The sequence below is a fragment of the Pseudochaenichthys georgianus genome, chromosome 21 (genome assembly GCF_902827115.2).
Source record: "Pseudochaenichthys georgianus chromosome 21, fPseGeo1.2, whole genome shotgun sequence".
Classification (NCBI taxonomy): Eukaryota; Metazoa; Chordata; class Actinopteri; order Perciformes; family Channichthyidae; genus Pseudochaenichthys; species Pseudochaenichthys georgianus.
In genome coordinates, this window is record NC_047523.1 from 12,151,732 (window position 1) to 12,170,518 (window position 18,787).

General features: G+C 38.9%; 2 protein-coding genes across 2 annotated transcripts in view; one reads left to right on the top strand and one right to left on the bottom strand.

Annotated features, from left to right (window-relative positions):
- traf3ip1 (TNF receptor-associated factor 3 interacting protein 1) overlaps window positions 1-9,690 on the bottom strand; it is a 30,297-nt gene extending 20,607 nt beyond the window's left edge. Inside the window, exons 1-7 of the mRNA XM_034110171.2 lie at window positions 9,427-9,690; window positions 7,866-7,934; window positions 4,312-4,473; window positions 3,432-3,560; window positions 2,381-2,788; window positions 1,634-1,705; window positions 1,110-1,133 (exon numbers count right to left, since the gene is read on the bottom strand). Of these exons, the coding sequence (XP_033966062.1) occupies window positions 1,110-1,133; window positions 1,634-1,705; window positions 2,381-2,788; window positions 3,432-3,560; window positions 4,312-4,473; window positions 7,866-7,934; window positions 9,427-9,549 (987 nt within the window). The 5' untranslated portion in view covers window positions 9,550-9,690. The remainder of the gene's footprint in view (window positions 1-1,109; window positions 1,134-1,633; window positions 1,706-2,380; window positions 2,789-3,431; window positions 3,561-4,311; window positions 4,474-7,865; window positions 7,935-9,426) is intronic.
- Window positions 9,691-13,520: 3,830 nt separating this feature from the next.
- Window positions 13,521-18,787, top strand: part of agr1 (anterior gradient 1) — a 22,297-nt gene continuing 17,030 nt past the window's right edge. Inside the window, 1 exon segment of the mRNA XM_034110355.1 lies at window positions 13,521-13,623. Within this exon segment, the coding sequence (XP_033966246.1) occupies window positions 13,527-13,623 (97 nt within the window). The 5' untranslated portion in view covers window positions 13,521-13,526.

Consider the following 18,787-nt stretch of genomic DNA (forward strand, 5'->3'; position numbering starts at 1 on the left):
TCTGTGTCCTCGCGCTGTCCTCACACCCCCGGACCCCCAGACTCGGAGGAGCACAGGGATGTCAGTATTGTTTATGAAGCAGGGTATAGAAAGTACATTATTGAAATGAAAATACTATTTATTTACTTTTACAAACAGTGAGCAGCGGGGCAGCTGCAGCATGTGTATTGCAGGACATGTGTAAGCGTGCAAGTGTCTTTGAGTTGTAGAAAAGCGCTAGGCCTATAGGCTATAAATATAATGTATTATTATTAGGTTTTGTCCTATGTGTTGGACATGTGTGGTTGGACTGTGTCTCACAAGCAGGTTGCAGTGTAACATCAGAGGAGACTGGGCCAATTGTACATTCTCAAACGGCACCACTTAGAACTAACTAAACAATGCAGAGATTATTTTTATATTATTGTATTCAATAACCGTAAGAAATGCAACAGTATGAAGTGATTTGTAAATAGGAATACAGATTTGACTTAATGTTTTCATAAATATATTTTTCTCCCAGTTTGTCATGGGACTTATTTTGACCCTCTCAAAGAACCGGAATCGAGAACCAAAAATAACCGGAATCGAAAAGCAGAACCGGAATCGTTAAAATCAAAACGATACCCAACCCTATGTGTGATGCATTAAAAGCTTACCGCTCACTTACGTTAGCGGTGTCGTAAAAACCGTGGGAAAATGTAAAATACGATGACGAAGAAGAAGATTCCAGTGGCCCCAATTTTTGTCCATTCTGGACAAGTGAAAAATGTATTCGGACAAGTAAATTGCCAAACTCACTTGTCCATGGACAAGTACTCTCTAAAAACTTTTTCTCACACTGCTTCTCCATCAAAAATAAATAATAATACGAATCCAATCCAAGCCAAACATGCTGCATAAACACAGTACAATAACAACATATTGAAATGAAATGGAAAAACAGTAAGAACCTACTTAAAATAGCCAAACATGCTGGATACATTGAAATATTACAAATAAACATGTCCTTAAGTGTCATAGTAAAAATACACAACTATTGACATTTAATAAAAAAACAATAGCCTTAAAATAGCAACAAAGCAGAGCCGGCAATATAGCAAATTGTGATTTTTAGAGTAAGTTCTTACCTGGTTCTCACCTGCTTCTGCAGGCTGCACAGGGAAACACACAGTATTATAATGTGCACAGTTGCATTGATCAATTACACAGATAAGGAAAGGAAAAACAGTTCACATGTCTCTACACATTCTTGCCAAAAATGTGAGCTAAGCTAAGTAGCCAGCCACCCAAAAACCATTGCAATTATCACTACATTTTAGCAACACAATGCAATAAACTGCATAGCTCTATTTTTCTACTGCTTGTATATTGAATACCTCGTCAACTGGTTCGGGGTCCTTGCAAAAATAAGAGGCACAACATGAAAAAGGATATATTTAAACTTTTTACAAACTGCTTATGATGTTATCAGTGACCAACTCTTAATTTGTTTTCATTGGTTGAGTTAATAATATACACGAAACGAGACTGCCACACTATGATTGAAGATGACAACATCAAATGATAGACTTGGTGTGTGTGTGTGTGTGTGTGTGTGTGTGTGTGTGTGTGTGTGTGTGTGTGTGAAATGCATACCAAACAGAAAACTCACCAGTGGCACAGGTTTGGCTGCTTTGCTGGGCTCAGGGACGGGTTTCTGCTGTGGCTCCTCTGATACTCTGGCCTAGGTCAAAATGAATACACAGGATGTAAATAATGCAATTGCTAACATTTAAGATCCAAGTGAAGAGATTTTATTATCAGCTGTGATATATTTCAACAACCAAAGCTCTATGTATTGCTTCATTAAAAGACCTTTGATGATGCTGTAACAAATCAACACCTTTTTCTTAAATGTATTCTAAATTAGAATAGATTTACCCAAAGGATTTTTTACTGCAACACTTTTTTCAAAAGGACATCATTTATAGACTTGTAAAAAATGACTTTTAATAATAATTCCTTACATTTATCATAGCACTTTTCCAAAGCTCAAAGAGCTTAACAGATACACATTACACACATATCAGACATTTTGTTAACAATGTTGTTATTCTTTGTAAATGTTGTGTATTTCGTAATGAGTTTGAACTTTTTGTAAAAGCTGATAAAAATCTGAAGGCAAAATAAATCTGTAAAATATAAGAATATGATTTACACCAAAAGCACTCGCTGTTTTATGCATTTACTCTATTACTATGTATTTGATATATGAATGTGTTGTTTGTTTCTCCATGTGTTTATTTCTGTCTTGTTGTATGCACCTGATCCAGTTAGTTAGTTGTGAAATGTATGAAATGCCGTTTTGTAAATAAATAAATAAATACAAAATAAAGAAGATGTGCAGTTCAAAGCCCACCTTGCTGTTGCCGCTCTCTCCACTTCTGTTCCTCTCTTCCCGCTCTTTGTCTCTGTCTCTTCGTTTCTCCTTGTCTCGTTCCCGGTCCCCGCGTGAATCCCTGTCTCTCGGCTTTTCTCGGCCTTTGTCTCTCTCCTTTTCTTTCCCTCTTTCTCTGTCCCTCTCCCTGTCCTTATCCTTCTCCTTGTCCCTTTCTTTGACTCGTCCTTTGTCTTTCTCCTTGTCTCTCTCCCGGTCCCGGCTCTTGTCCTTGGCGTGTTGGTCCTGCTCAGTGCGTTGGTGTTTGTCGGAGCGCTCCCTGTCCCGGTGCTGCTCTTTGTCCCCGTCCCTGCGTCTCTCCTGCTCTTTGGGCTGGTCCGGGTCCTTCTGCTCTCGGCTCCCGCTGCGCTCTGTGATCGTTTTCTTCTCCTGCAATTGCAAAAGTCAACAAGTAGTTGATTAGAGGATGTAATGCAAAGTGCCATCCACAGCTGCATAGTGATCAAAAAACAAATCTGAATTGAATTATCTAATTGAAACCACGACAGGATAAATGCTAACAAAGACAGTACATTTCACATCAAATATAGGGTTTAGCAATGTTGAATTCCTAATATAGAAACAAACAGTTTGTCTGTTAACAATACTATATTTGTTTTCTGTGTATTTGTTTTGTTTGAATCTGTATTTCTGGACAGTTTATGCTTAGCTAATATTATTAGTGTTATACTATTTTTTGTTAGATTCAAGTGGTGGCTGCAAAGTGTTGTTTCTGACTTGTGTGATATATACAATATATACATATTGCCAATAACAACAACATGTCTTCATCTTACAAATGATTCTGCTTCATTACATATTTGTTCAAAACAAATGTATTAACCTCGCTGTGATCTAATGAAACTGCAAAGGAAGTCAATTAATGCATGTGTTTTTTACAATTAATCACTTTATTCAAATTGAGGATTTTGTTCAGGATTTGTTTTGGGTGATTAATGCTTCATCTGAAAACATCACCACAAGCATCAAATGCCAAACAAAATGACATTCTCTGACTGAAGAGGACTCTCGCCTCTCTGTCTGGATGGCGTTCGCGTCCCTCCCTGTTCTCCTTGTCCTGGGACCTGGAGGTGCCGGCTTTGGTCTTTATGTCCACCTTTTCTCCTGCAAGCACTCGCTTCACTGCATCGTCACTGGACAACTGTCAATTAAGGGGGGGGGGGGGGAAACCATTCATTTTAACACAGAACATATCAATACTTACAGTTGGTTGAATATTTAAAAACAAAAAAAATGTAGCTACTTTAAGAGCTAAATGTGCAATCTTGTGTATTTCTCAGGTTGTAATAACTGTTATTCAAGAACATTTGAAAAACCTGTAACCCTTTATTTACTACAATTGTGACCAGAGAAATACAAATAAAATATTTAAAATGTAGCATTAGATCTAAGAGGAGTACATACATTTGACATCATGTGAAATTAAAATATTGTTTAAAGAACAAACAAATATCCCTCAGGTACCGGCTCATCTGTTAATACTCTTTTATCTCCAGGGTTCAATTAGGATATGTCCAAGTTCTCCCCGAAGAGGAGAGACAATGTTCCCAGGAGTCAAATACTTTGAATGTAAAAACTAACACTCTGAATCTTCTCTTACAGGGTAGCCATTACTATGTTAGTTTCTCCAGAATGACAATGGGATATTTTAGCCCTTTTAATTCACCGTTTATATCTTCATTAGTGTGTGTGTGTGTGTGTGTGTGTGTGTGTGTGTGTGTGTGTGTGTGTGTGTGTGTGTGTGTGTGTGTGTGTGTGTGTGTGTGTGTGTGTGTGTGTGTGTGTGTGTGTGTGTGTGTGTGTGGTGTGTGTGTGTGTGTGTGTGTGTGTGTGTGTGTGTGTGTGTGTGTGTGTGTGTGTGTGTGTGTGTGTATTCTCCCGAGTGCACAGACCTTGTTGGTGCAGCACTTGGCTAAGGCCTGCAGGAACTCATTGGTTTTCTCGGGCTCGTGGCCGGCCACGATGCGCGCTGGCTTTGCCGCCAGGGGCTCTCCGCTCACCAGCATCACGACATCTATCGCTTTCTGGAGGAAATCTATCTTAGAGTCCTTATCCTGGAAAGAGAAAAGGATGTGGATATGAACAGGTATGTCAAAGGAAAGGAAAGATTAAACCCTTGAGATGTGCTGATCCTTAAAGAGTTCAAAGATGTGCTTCACTCTGATTTCTCCCTTTCTTCCCCAGTGCTTTACATTTTGTTTTAAAAGATATCATTTACCTAGAGATGTGTTAATCTTGAAATATACTAAAAAGATCATGGTGGGATCTTTTTTACGAGGATCTGTACCAAACAAATACTCTTTTTTAAGTTTATAGCATATGAGTTGTAGGCCCAGATTGCTCTGCAGCTCCACAACCCATATTGCAATTTTGGTTAAATTACTAATTTGTTTTGCCTTACCAAACTGTTTCTCTGCACTCAATATCAGCTCTCTGAACATAAACTCTAGCCATTTTGGATTTTATAAGGCAAAATGCTTCAATTATGTATTTATTGTATGCATGTTAATAAAGCTGACCCTATTTGAGATAAATGACCCTGACCATTTGAGTTTAAGTCACAAGGGAGGTATGACACCAAATCTGCTCTTTTTCTTTTGGAATTTCGCATTCACATCACGACATTAGCGGTCCGGTTTATGCACAGTTCGTCAATTTGAGCCTCGGTCAACATAAGTAGGTGGCTCAGAATATGTGTACATGTACGATTAGCAACAGGTGGGAAAAACCAACTGTAGCAAGACAAGAAAGTGCTTATATTTAATCCGAATCAGTAAGCATTTCTTGCATCGCCTGTCCCCTTGGAATTCTGCAAAAATCTTTCTCTCTCGACTCCATATAAAAGTTACTTACACTTACTGTAGGGATGGGTATCGTTAAGGTTTTAACGGTACTACTACTTTTATCGATACCGCTTATCGGTCCGGTTTTTTAACGGTACTTTTGGAGAAGAAAAAAAAAGGTAAACTAAACAAATTGTGAACAAAACTAACATTGCTTTTTATTTAAATTACATAAATAATATTTCACATCAAAAGAAACAACAATGTTTTAACAAATCGTATTAAATAATCTTATGACAGAATTGTAAACAGAATAGCTGAAACTTTAACAAACTAAATAACTCAGTTACCTCTAATCATTAACCCATGTTTGTATAATGTAGTTAACTCGGTGTGTTGCTGCTAGCATACATAACACCTGACGTGGAAACGTTACTCGTGGATGGAGCTACAGAGCTGCTAGAAAGACAGTCGAACCCGGTGCATTTCTCCGTCTGGATGTGGAGCACTTTTGATAAATGTTTGGACAAATTGCTCGTGTTACCGCCCTTACATGCTAAACTCTTATTGCACTTTTGGTAACGAGCATCGAGACGGGTAAAGTTTAACCACACCTCGGAGCGCGTTCTCTCCACCATCTCCTGTGTGTGTGTGTGTGTGTGTGTGTGTGTGTGTGTGTGTGTGTGTGTGTGTGTGTGTGTGTGTGTGTGTGTGTGTGTGTGTGTGTGTGTGTGTGTGTGTGTGTGTGTGTGTGTGTGTGTGTGTGTGTGTGTGTGTGTGTGTGTGTGTGTGTGTGTGTGTGTGTGTGTGTGTGTGTGTCTGCATGTAGCAGCTGAGTGTGTGTAAACTGCCCCGCACCCTCGCAAGCAGGCGGGGGAGAGAGATCGAAAATACTACAAATAATCATAAAAGCATTTTGCAGTCTTTTTGCGTATGCACACTAAAACTGCAATATAATGTTTGTGGAGCAATAATACACATGACATGTATTTTTTACATGTCTCCAGTACCGATAAAAAGAACGGAGCTTAACGGTACCACGGTATTTAATAATTCAGCCCCGGGGCCGGTTTAATACCGGGGCTCGGTACCCATCCCTACTAGTTACACTTGTAAAAAACTAGTTGCAACTTCTAGAAGAGATTGCAGAGGGACATTATGATTAGTGTTAGATTTAAAATGCAACAACTACAAATGTATAATAACTTAATACAGTCGCCTAGTTTCAAACAGTGACAGAGCCTAGCATCTGAGGCCATGTTTACACGGAGACGGAACGGGTTGTATCCGCTACAGTTCTCTATCATATGGACGGTTTGTTCACACGACGGAACAGCGGAAACGGCGCCCTCAAACGATAACGGCTCCCAAGGTGGGTAGATCTGCGGACGGAATGCTCTGTGGGGTAAAACGGCTCTGTGTGTACGCCATAGCCCCACCTCTCCTGGTCACCCCCACGTCACCCGCGTCATTCCTGATGTGTTTCGCCAACAACAAAAACAGTGTTCCGAGTCAGGTCAGGGTATCTCGCAGGACAGTGCACCCAGCAGGAGCCTCCAGCAGACACACCACCCCCCCCCCCCCCCGCACGGTTCCCTCGTCCCTTGGAAGAGGCGGAGAGGTGGGTGTTTTTCATCTGCTGGTGAACTACCGGGGAGAACGTCCTGCTCGGGAGCCAGGCTCAGAGTTAGTTAGTGGCAGTGGGTGCGGTGCACCTGCCTTTTACAGAAGGAGCTGTAATCAGCAGCTAACCGCTTCAACACGTGTATTTTGGTGTATTCACGGCACTCATTTTGTTATTCTACAGTATTGTTGTTTTATAATTATTAACCCAATTTGTGTTACTTATTGTAAGTCGCTTTGGATAAAAGCGTCAGCTAAATGCAATGTAATGTAATGTTCTTTGAAATTGAAAAGGATATTGCATTGTGTTTGTTACTTTCGTTGCAGTTGTATATGTCTTAAGTGTAATTTGGCTTGGCTTCCTATTTATGGACATGCTTTTATTTTGAAGGAGAGGTAGCGCTGTTGACAGGAAGTTGTTGTTGCTTTGGAAACAATGTGACGGAGATTAACGGAGAAAAGTAATATCTACATATAAAGATGGAGAAAGTAAACGATAATGTTTATGGTTAAGTGTTAGCGCCCTCCGAACAAGCTCTTACGTTGATATTGGAGATTTCAATCAATTCGGAAAAAAAACGGAAAAAAACTAAGAAAACAAATATCTGAATAACGAAATTGAAACCCGAATACTACTCCAACGAACGAATATTCGGGTACAGCCCTAGTGGACGGACACGTTTCTTGAGCCAATTCCGTGTGGACGGAAGACTTTTTTGATATCGAATTCGGTTCGTTTTCGTGTAAACATTAGTATTAGCATTAGTTTTGGGTCAGCAGCTCTCTAAAAGCAGACTTGATTTCTGACACCTCTGCAGTCATGTCCTGCCAAATCCTCTCACTCAGTGAGACAAAGGAGCGGGTAGAATTACTCCTACACAGACACCCTCAGTCTGTCCATGTAACACACAGGTGATCGCATAAACAATAAGGCTGTGGCTCAAGACATAAATGCAAAGTCTGTACCAAGAAAGCACATTTACAGAGATAAAAGAATGATGGGAACAATAAAACAGGTCGACAAAGTGTGGTCAACTTACCTTAACATTATCTGACTTCATTTCATTTTCTCCATACAGGCCTTTCATAAAACCAGTGGACTTGATGACCTGAAAGTGGTGAGATATAAAAGTGTCATATTCAGTTTGAAGATAATTTGCAATATTAAAGGTGGGGTAGGTCATTTTGAAGAAACCAGACCATGACCAATGAGGGCACAAGATAAGTTTGTGCACAGATGGAAGGCTGACAGGCAGGTAGGCCATCCAGTTATTTTAGCCGGGCCGGCTAAAATGATTGGTCGTGCTTTTTACAGTACTACGGCTCCCACAGGTGACATTTTTAAATGGATTTTTTGTCAAAGCACTTAAGATATTCATTGCTATCGGGATGTTAAGAGCATTCCATGGAATATAACAAAAAGTTATCTCGAGCCGGTTTCTCAAACTTACCTTCCCCACCTTTAACTGTAACTGCAATGAGGCTGATTATTACCAGATGACCATACAATCTGCTTCTGAAAATGTTATCTAGGGGTTTCGATGTTTGATTAGTCTCAATGATCTAAACCAGTGGTTCCCAACATAGGGTGTAGCTAAGGGGGGGGGGGGGGGGGGGGGGGGAAGGCATTCATGCTTTTAAGAAAACTTTCTAGAGAATTATACACTTGGCCTTTACCTGTAATAATTTTCTAATTTTTTTGTGAAGAAAACTAAATTAAATAAGGATTTGTGATAATTATTGTTGACCAAATACCCTTTGAACACAAGAGGTATTCTCATAAGCCTTGCCTCTCTGTTAAACAGCCTCATCACCTCTCATGTGTACACTACGTAGATGAAAACAAATGCTTAGGATTAGTAGAAGCTGACCTGTGTTTGTACCTGAGAGCGACAGCTGCTTGATAAAGAGATCTCTTCACTCAACAAACGCACTTACAAAGGGTTATATAGATGTAGCTTGCTCAGATACTGTATGTGTACGTACACTTTTTGAAAGCAGATAGGAACAATCCAAGAACAGCAGTTTAAATGTATCTAATGACATACAATGACACGGTGATTAAGTATAGCTTAGTGTTATCAAACAGCGCAGCATCCATGATCTCAACGTGACGGATGCAAAGAACCAGACACATTTAGCCAACACAGTCGTATCTGGTTAGATAACTAATCGTGATAGTGCCTAGCAACAAGATGATGCCGTAGACATGGCTAGTTAGCAAACTAGCTAACCCACTAATAACTTTGTAGGCAACCTTACATTTGATTGCTCGTGAACGTTAGCAGCTATGTCCTTAGTTATTGTGGACCTTAATGTTTAAACTGCTTGGTAAAGCGTTCATGTATAACGACAGAGATTGGTAACTTCACAAAAAGTGTAAAGCTACTGCGAAGTTAATGTTAGCTAACTTTCTTGCTTAGCACAGTTCATGCTAACGCTGTATTATCCTGCTAACCGGCTAGCTTGTATGTGTTTTGAAATGGCATACATTCAGTTGACAATAGCCTTTTCATATTTAACTGCAAAAGTGGCTCATGGTACAGGTTAAACAAATGTTACCTCGCTAACCTTATCGTAACGATAGCATGTCAGTCTCACCTCACTGAAGATGTCGTGCAGGTATCGAAACGGCGGCTTGCTTAGCAGTTTCTCCGTGAGAGGCGGCTTCTTTATCACTTTGCCCAGCGTGTCCTGGGTCTTTTTCACCACCGCCGCATTCATGGCAGCGGTCGAAAGTACATATGAGAAGCTTGAATGCAGGGGAAACAGCAAAAATAAGTACGGAGTGTAGAAACCTGGTGGCTCTGTCGCCTGGTTTCTATGTCAATATTCTGCAATCCCGCAGTGCATCATTAATGAAGACTGCGCATGCTCGGAGGGTTACAGGTTGCTAAGCACTGCTTGTGTCCATAGCAACAGCTAACAATCTGCGACAAAGCTACTGACAGACAGATAGGTAGATAATTAGAGAAATAATATTTAATAAACAAAGGGAGCTTCCTTGGGAAGGAAAAGCAAGGGTAAAAAAGCAACACTTGCGGTATTAACTCACTTTCATACTGACCATGATGGCAGAAACAAAAATAAAATAGGATGAAGATGAAAAAATATCTCTGTTTCTTTAAAGCTGAGAATCAAATCAAGTTTTATTTATATAGCACATTTATAAACGATTTTTGGTCGAGCCAAAGTGCTGTACATATAATAAAAATAGCCTAGTAGAGACACTTTACAGCAAATACAACAGCACAGATTGTTCAGAATATCAGTATGAGAAAAACGACACCCTCTATCCTTAGACCCTCACATCGTACAAGGAAAAACTTCCAGAGAAAACCCACAGTTTAAGGGGGAGAAACCTCAGGGAGAGCAACAGAGGAGGGATCCCTCTCCCAGGACGCACAGACGTGCAATAGATGCTGTGTGTAAATCGAAGAGATAATACATTTTACAGCATATAGACCGAATGTTAGGAAATGCATGTGTCTATAATAAGAAGATGAATCCACGAGGATGTCAGCTACAATCCTGTGGAAGCCATCAGGGAAGCAGCATGACAAGACCCAAGGCAGGACCGCAGAGACAGGTTCAGCCACGACCCGAAGTCCACGACTTAATCCAGAACTCAGGATAGAGGATCCAAGACACAGGACTATAGCAAGAGGATCAGCCTCGACTCCGGATCCCGGCGTATAGATATAGATACAAAACAAGAAAAAAAGATTTGGCTGGGTTAATCGGAACAAGAGAAGACACAGACACAGACAGAGAGGGAAAAGGTCATTGGATACAAGTTATTCTTGATAACCCTCTAAAAAGAGCTCATGAACTTCCCCACTCAATCTATCAAGACCCGATCAGTTCTATTAGATATAGGATAAGAAACAGAGATAGGGAGCACAACAACCTATCTCTTCGTCAGATGCACTCCCCCGCTTATCTAAGCGACTCTGTACCCCGTTACCATCTACAAGGCCATAGACCAGCAGAGGGAAAATGGGGGGTGGGTAAGGGTAAGGGTTTTTAAGAATAAACCGCAAGGGTCTAAAGGGAAAAAATATGAAATATAAGGTACTATATTTTAAGTAATCCTATCTACTATTCCTATATTTGAATAATGTATAAACTATTTTAAAAATACTTTAGGAAATCCTATGTTATGTTATAAATATTAAAATAAAGAACTGAATGAATAAATAAATAACTAAATAAATGAATGAATAAATAGATAATTAAACAAAAGCCAAAGAGAAAAAGTGAGTTTTAAGTGTTGATTTAAAAAAACCCACATGACCTCACATGAAGGGGCAAAGTATTCCAGAGCCTAGGGCCAGCCGCTGCGAAAGCTCGATGACCTCGGGTTTTAAGCCTGGTCTTAGGCACTATCAACAGCAGCTGATCAGCCGGCCTTAAGGCTCTGCCTGGGGTGTAGCGATGGAGGAGTTCGGCTATATAGGCAGGAGCCAGCCCATTTAGGGCTTTAAAAACAAATAAAAGGAGTTTAAAATCTATTCTGAACCAAACTGGAAGCCAGTGCAATGAAGCCAGAATTGGGGTGATATGGTCGCGCTTTTTATGGCCAGTGAGAAGACGTGCAGCTGCATTCTGAACTAGCTGGAGGCGTCTAATTGAGGCCTGGTCCATACCCACATACAGAGCATTGCAGTAATCCAGTCTCGAGGTAACAAAGGCATTAATAACCCTTTCTAGGTCTTTAAAAGATAAAAACGACTTGGTCTTAGCCAATAGTCGTATTTTGAAAAAGCAGGTCTTGACTACAGTGCTAACCTGCTTATCAAATTTAAAGGCGCTGTTGAAGGTCACTCCAAGGTTCATAACAGAGGGGAGGATATTTTTATTGAGGGAGCCCAGAATATCAACCGGGGAGACAGTTGGTTGGGATCCAAAAAAGATGACCTCGGTCTTACTCTCATTAAGGGTGAGGAAGTGTTGGCTCAGCCAGGGTTTAATCTCTGTTAAGCAGTCCTTCAACTGCTGTAGTGAGTTGGCATTTTGATTGAGAGGCAGATAAATCTGTACATCATCAGCATAACAATGGAAGGGGATATTGTGTTTTGTAAGAATTTAACCTAGGGGCAGTATGTAGAATAGAAAAAGGATGGGGCACAGAATCGAGCCTTGGGGAACCCCACGGGTAAGAGGGGCTTTGGCAGAGGAGAAGACACCTAACTGCACTGAGAATCTACGGTCCGTCAAATAAGACCTGAACCATGCAAGGGCAGAGCCTGTAATGCCTGCGGACTGTTCAAGCCGTGACAACAGGGTACTATGATCCACAGTGTCAAAGGCAGCAGTTCAATCTAACAGCACCAAAACAGCTGGGCTGCCTGAATCGGCAGCTAAGAGCAGATCATAAGAGAAGGCCTTTTTAAGATGGATGTCCTTTGAAAGCCCATGAATAAATGACAATGTATATGTTCAGGGTCAGCAATCAGAGGAGATCAGTAGTTTAGGGAAGGGATGAGAAATATTGGAAGAATCAGAATCAGTTGTAAAGGCCAATAAATTGTGTAGGCCACATACAGTACGGGTAATTTCCACCTGTTGCATTTCATATACTGTACATACATAATGTAGGCTTAAAACAAGAACAATGAAGTTTGAACACAACTGAATATATAAAAATCTAATTAACTCACAATGACAGAATCTTGTTAATGAAATGTGTCGAATGGGAAAAATAACTATGAGAATAAGAAACCAAGTTCATATCTTTCTTGAAAGATGAGAAAAAATCGGTATAAGTATAGAACACAAAACATCAATAATGGCCTTTTTCTATCAAATGAAACTCAATTGTCCCAGATTAAAGTTTTTAAATGTAATATAAATTCACTGCTAGTTTAATTAAATGTAGCTTCCTTATTTCCAGTATTACTTACTTATTTCTGACCGCATGTAAAAAGGTGGTGTTTGACAATAACCACCTCAGTATGAATGAATTAATCTAAGTTCTAGCCACAGTTCAAATAATGTGTCTGAGTGAGTGAGTGGTTAGTCTTCTTTATAGCACACAGATTTGAAATACCTGTTTGGCGAGTTCAGTTAACGGAGAAAAGGCACAACAAAAGAGAAGGCATATTGAGGTGGTGTTCACAGGTGCTTGTTGCTTCACGCTGTCAAGGTAAGACTCCGAATATATATGATTTAGGAGACAGAGAGACTGGAATGTCCATTTCCCTTTAGACTACCAAAGCATTTTCTTAAAAAGCAATGGGCCTCAGGCATAATACTGACTAAAAAAAGGTTGTATATTTTTAAGTGACTGGTTAAATACTACTACTTGTGTTTTTTAAGTTAGGGTTAGGGTGATAAAATGTATCAGTTTTAGCTCAAACAAATACAAAGGCTTGGTCAGTCAGTAAATCAACAGTGTAAAAATACTTTGTCATTTTATTTACAATAAAGAAATATGATAAATATGAGAAGAACTGCTGCTCACAAACAACAGTATAACAGGTCGTGAAATGTGAAGAGGTTGTACAAATATAGGATTTTAAGCTTTGATTCTGAACTGTTCGCAACTTCTTCTACAGCTCTTTGAGTGCCAGCCTTGTCAAGATGGTTTAGTGAGTTGACATTGCAAAGCCGAACAGCCAATATTTAAAGGAACATATAATTACATTTCATCTATTTTTTTCTTTCTTTCATTGCAGTTCTCTTAAGGACAGGAAGTGATGCTTCGTTTGGTCTTATTCGCTTTGTTCATTGGGCTCTGTGCCAGTGCTGGAGAACAGAAGCACAGGAAAACGAAGACTGAGTCTTTAGCAAGAGGTGGGTGAACCTGCTTTGTTTTTACAGTGGTTGCTTCCTTTCCAATAATGGTTGAATGAATACAACAAATTAGTTAAGTATTAAGGCACATAAATAAAGTCCTGAATTTAAATTGTAGTTGTCATTAAAGGGGCCCTATTATGCTCATTCTCAGCTTCATATTTGTATTCTAAGCCTCTACATCAGGGGTATTCAACTAAAATGCAATGAGGTCCAGTTAGAGAAAATCTCCCCATGCAAAGGTCCGGAACATCAACATGTCTAAGTTGCTTTATGAATGAGTGTGATATATATTGAAGTGACCTGTAGCTTTATCAACGTCTGCATGTAATCAACAACTGACTGCCAATCAAATAAAGAAAGTACAATTAAAAAACAACAATATTTATTGTCTATTAACATTGAACTATACAGATATACAGTAAAATACTGTGGCTATGTGTAATGTTCCTCGTGGGCTGCATTTAAAGATAAAATAGATAAAATAAATAAAATAGCTTTTGAAAATATGTGCATCTTAAAAGTGCTTAATTTTAGATAAATAAAATAAAGTGTAGCAGCAGCTTGAGTTGGGTCTTTTTCTTTGTTAACCGTTTCACATCATGACTTAACAGTTTCAGACGATTATAGAACAATATCAGTCTTTACACATCATAACAATTGAACAGTTTTAAAGTTTCTATTTATTTCCCACTTATATTGCAGTCCCTCACTCATTTTTTTTAAATTCAGTGCGAGAATTGAGCTCGAGCTTGTCCTACCAGGAGTTTGTAAATCTGGGCTGAAATGGTGTCAGGGCCATTCTCATACACATGCAGGTGCTCATTGGTTAAAGTGATGCAAACACAGGTATGGTGAAAAAAGAGAGAACTATTTGAAGCAGGAAAAAAACAGCGTAATATACCATCTGACAAAGGCCTGTGCTATAATGCTTCAATTAACTGGCTATTCTTTATAATATACTCAGATCAATAGGAGACAGAGATGTTAAGTTATAAATCAAGGGTTTTTATTATTATTTACAGCAGGGGTGGGGAACCTTTTTCCTTTCAATTTTTACAACATCCTCCGAGGGTCGTACAAATTATTGAACTCAACCTCTGCTTAAACAAACTAAAATCACAGCCCATTCATTTGGCCTTTCTTTCATGCTGTGCAAAGAAAAAGCAACCTCTTAATCCAGATATCTCACCATGACTCACACATGCATGCATGTGCACGGTGTGGCATGACCACCAACCAGTGGCGGGCCGTGCATTTCACACCTAGGCCTTCAGTGATGTCCGACACAGTCCCACCTGAATTATTCCACCTCTTAATACCATCATTATGACGCCATGGCTCTAGAAACTATACATTTAGACAGAAACGCAGTATAACCGGGCGTTGCATCACCTTAACATAGTCAAGTACAACAGAGTTATATTAATATTTCCGAAGCATTTATCATCAATATATCCGCATTTACAATTAAGAGTGTTAAACTACCAGCTTTAAGATCGCTTGGATACTGTCAAAACTTAAAAATAAAAGGGGCTTTTAAGGCATTAGTCTACAAAGTTTTATTAAGTCCACCAAAAGTATGTGAGCTTTAACAAGTTTGTTCACTAAACAGCGCATTGTCGCACCCAAAGCAGTTTGATTTAAGAAACGTGACGATAAAGACACAAACTATTCACTGAAAATAAAATAAAACAAACAATTAATTTGCATTTGTTCATGAGGATATATTTGCGACAGTGGTGAAAGTGTATTCCTAGCCCTGAATGTCCACTTTGATAAAGGTTAAACCAAAACAATTCAACAAGTCTCCTTGAGTACTTTTACTGCACAGCTGAGCCAGTGCGCCACACACATCTCAGCCTGTCCTCCTACAAAAAACGACCATATAGGTCGATTGTTCAGCAGCTAAATACGACCCAGAGACACGTTTTAAAGTGTAGCCCCTCTAGTGGTCGTGTAAGAAACAACATGCTCCTGTCGATTGCAAACGCTCCGGAGGGTCGTTTATTCACAAATAACCCTCTCTGGAAAATCCTAAATTGTGGAATAGTTTGGCCATTAAAATGCTTTTTTATTAGATTTCTAGCGAGAAGTGTATATTGTACTTTTATAATCCACGTCCAGTGGATGTGTAGGATCTACAGTTTGATAGATATACGAAGATGATTTGAGGTCTCGCAAGGAGAACTTGTACTGTAGGCTATATGGGGCAACTTCCATGTAAAGTTAGCGTGGGTGAAAACAGTATTTCCGGTCTCGAAGTTTTCATAATAAAACCGGAAGTATTCCCCACACTGTCAAATGATTACGCAGTGATATCTCCATTACTCATCCACTAAAAAACATCAGTTTATCCTTGTTAATTACACAATATTGATTGGTTTAAATTGTGTACAATGCTTTTGTGTTTTTAACCTTCGATTCGGAGAAACAAATTGTTTTTTCGGAGTTTAGACACTACAGAGTTTCCGAAGACACTACACTACCCAGAATCCCCAGCTATCGTTTGGGACTACAACATCCGCCTTGCTTTACAAACCCGGGGTTTAGCCCTCAAGCTCTGTGATTGGATATTGGAGTGGCAGTGCGACAAGGTTACGCTGAGCGTCAAAGCTCTCTGAAATGGAATGGAACCACGCCAGACTATCCAAAACTGGACTTGGACGGGTCCAGCCCTGCCCTCCCCCCCAGAATTACACTTGCTGGCTATTGTGTGTTTCGCAACATGTTCTATGGCACGTCTCTACTGGGAAATGTAGTTTTAAAAGACGTTTTCGTATTTCCCACAATTAGAAGTTGCCAGTATTAAACTGTATACATCCCTGGAGGTTTAGGGGACACGAAACACATTGGTGTTATCAAATTTAAAACATATAATTAATACATGGGTGAAAATTGCTTGTGTCCATAATGGGCAGCATTAATACCACATGACAGCTGGTCTTATGTCTGTGACCCCTCCTGTTGTTAATTGATAAGCCTGAAACATGCACTTGTCAAGGTTCAGATGCACATTTAGCAAATATGGCAGTAGCCATCGATCATCTTAAGATAAGATACTTTATTGATCCCAAGTTGGGAAATGTTTTTGTTACAGCAGCATGTACTACTTTGTTCTACTCCACTACAATTCAGAGGTTAACCTGGTATTTTTACTCTACTACATTTATTTTTGTTACTTTGCAGATTCTGATTAATGATGTGAAATATAAACAACCCTTAAATCAGACTTTAGTTACACCTGAGTAAAATTCAGCCTTATCAGTTTGTCTGTTTTGCACATCCTCCTGTTAATATCTTTGGACGTCCTGCACTAAACTGTTTTATTGTAGAGATCACTACGGTATCTTCTAGATATTTTCCATTCTATATTTCTATCATTGACCCCTATTTTGTATGTAGGCTACTCTTAATATTTAAATGTTTTCATCAATAACTAAATAAATATAACTTATTCAACAACTACATTCAATAACGTGCTTTAACCACTAGGAGGTGCGGTTTAGACCAGTGGTCTAGTTAATAAAACATAATAATATCGTACATAATATGACTATTCACTTTATTGTGAGTTTAAAACAGAACGGTAAAGGAAAATACAGTTTCAATCTCTCGATGTGAAGCTTATGCATTGTACCATGAACCTGTATAGACCTGTAACAGTCAACTGCATGAGGAGTTGGAAAGGTAGTTCAGAAAATCAGTAATATCTTTAAAAACTACAAAAAAGTCCCTTTCTATCAGCTGTGCACCGTTATGGTGTAAATACAGACTATCTACTAATTGGATCAAATATAAAAGTCAGCCGAATTAGTGTTGATACTGCAAGGAGACGTATTGTGTGAAAAGAAATGGAAGATGTTGTTTCATTGTTGATATATTTATGGTCCACGTCACGTATTCAGTTTTGGCGGCATCTCTTCCAGTTTGTCAAAAGGTCTTCTGATCAGGGCTCTATAAATACATATCTAGGGCAGATATGTAATATTTAATGCAGCCGAACCGTGTATTACAATGCCGTTATGTGATGACTTTCAAAGAGAAAAGCAAGAACACTCGGAATAAAGTATTATTATTATTATTTTTAATGTTTCCGATTTCATATCACATAAACACCATATCCCGACGTGCATTGCGGCGTGATTTTAGCCTATCAAAACCTCTGAAAAAAGAAATGTGTCTCTCAGAATCGAAAGAGAAAAACCTATGGGAAAAACACAAAAGCATTGTACACAATTTAAACCAATTAATGTCGTATAATTAACTAGGATAAACTGATGTTTTTTTAGTGGATAAGTAGTGCAGATATCACTGTTAAATCATTTGATCATTGGTTTTATTATGAAAACGGCGAGACCGGAAATACTGTTTTCAACCCGTAACTTTACATGGAAGCTTGCCGCATATACACGTTCTCCTGACGAAATCTCAAATCATCTTCGTAATATCTATCAAACTATAGATCCTACATATCGACTGGACGTGGATTCTAAAAGTACAATATATACTTCTCGCTAGAAATCTAATCATAAAGCGTTTTAATGGCCAAACTATCCTACAATTTAGGATTTTACAGAGAGGGTTATTTGTGAATAAACAACCCTCTGTAACGTTTGCATTCAACGGGAGCACTCGAGGCCGACAATTTTCAAATGTAATTATAGGTCGTATTAAGCGCTTGAACAAACGACATATTTGATCGTAATAAGGGCTTAAACAATCGACCCATTTGGTCGTATGAGTTGGAGGACTTGTTGCACATCTCTATATCTCTTGCAGAAGCATCAAACATTTATTTTTCATATATTTGTCATTTTAATTACATATATATTAATTCGTTAATATTGATTTAATATTAACGACATAAAATGACAAAAATATATTAAAATAAAATAAAAAATAAAATGCTTTGTACTCACCAAAACAACTGATTATTTGAACACAAAATCCATCCTCCTTTCTTTCCTCAAGAAGACTTCAATGACTCTGTTGTACAGTTTATCTGTGCGTTTCAGTTCCACCAATAAGTCATTTTATATCAGGGCCGTATTCACCATATACATTGGGGGGGGGGACATCCCCCCCAATATTCAGATACACTCAAAATGTCCCCCCCAATAAATAGCAAAAAAAATAAAAAGTTTTAATTTTTGATTTTTTG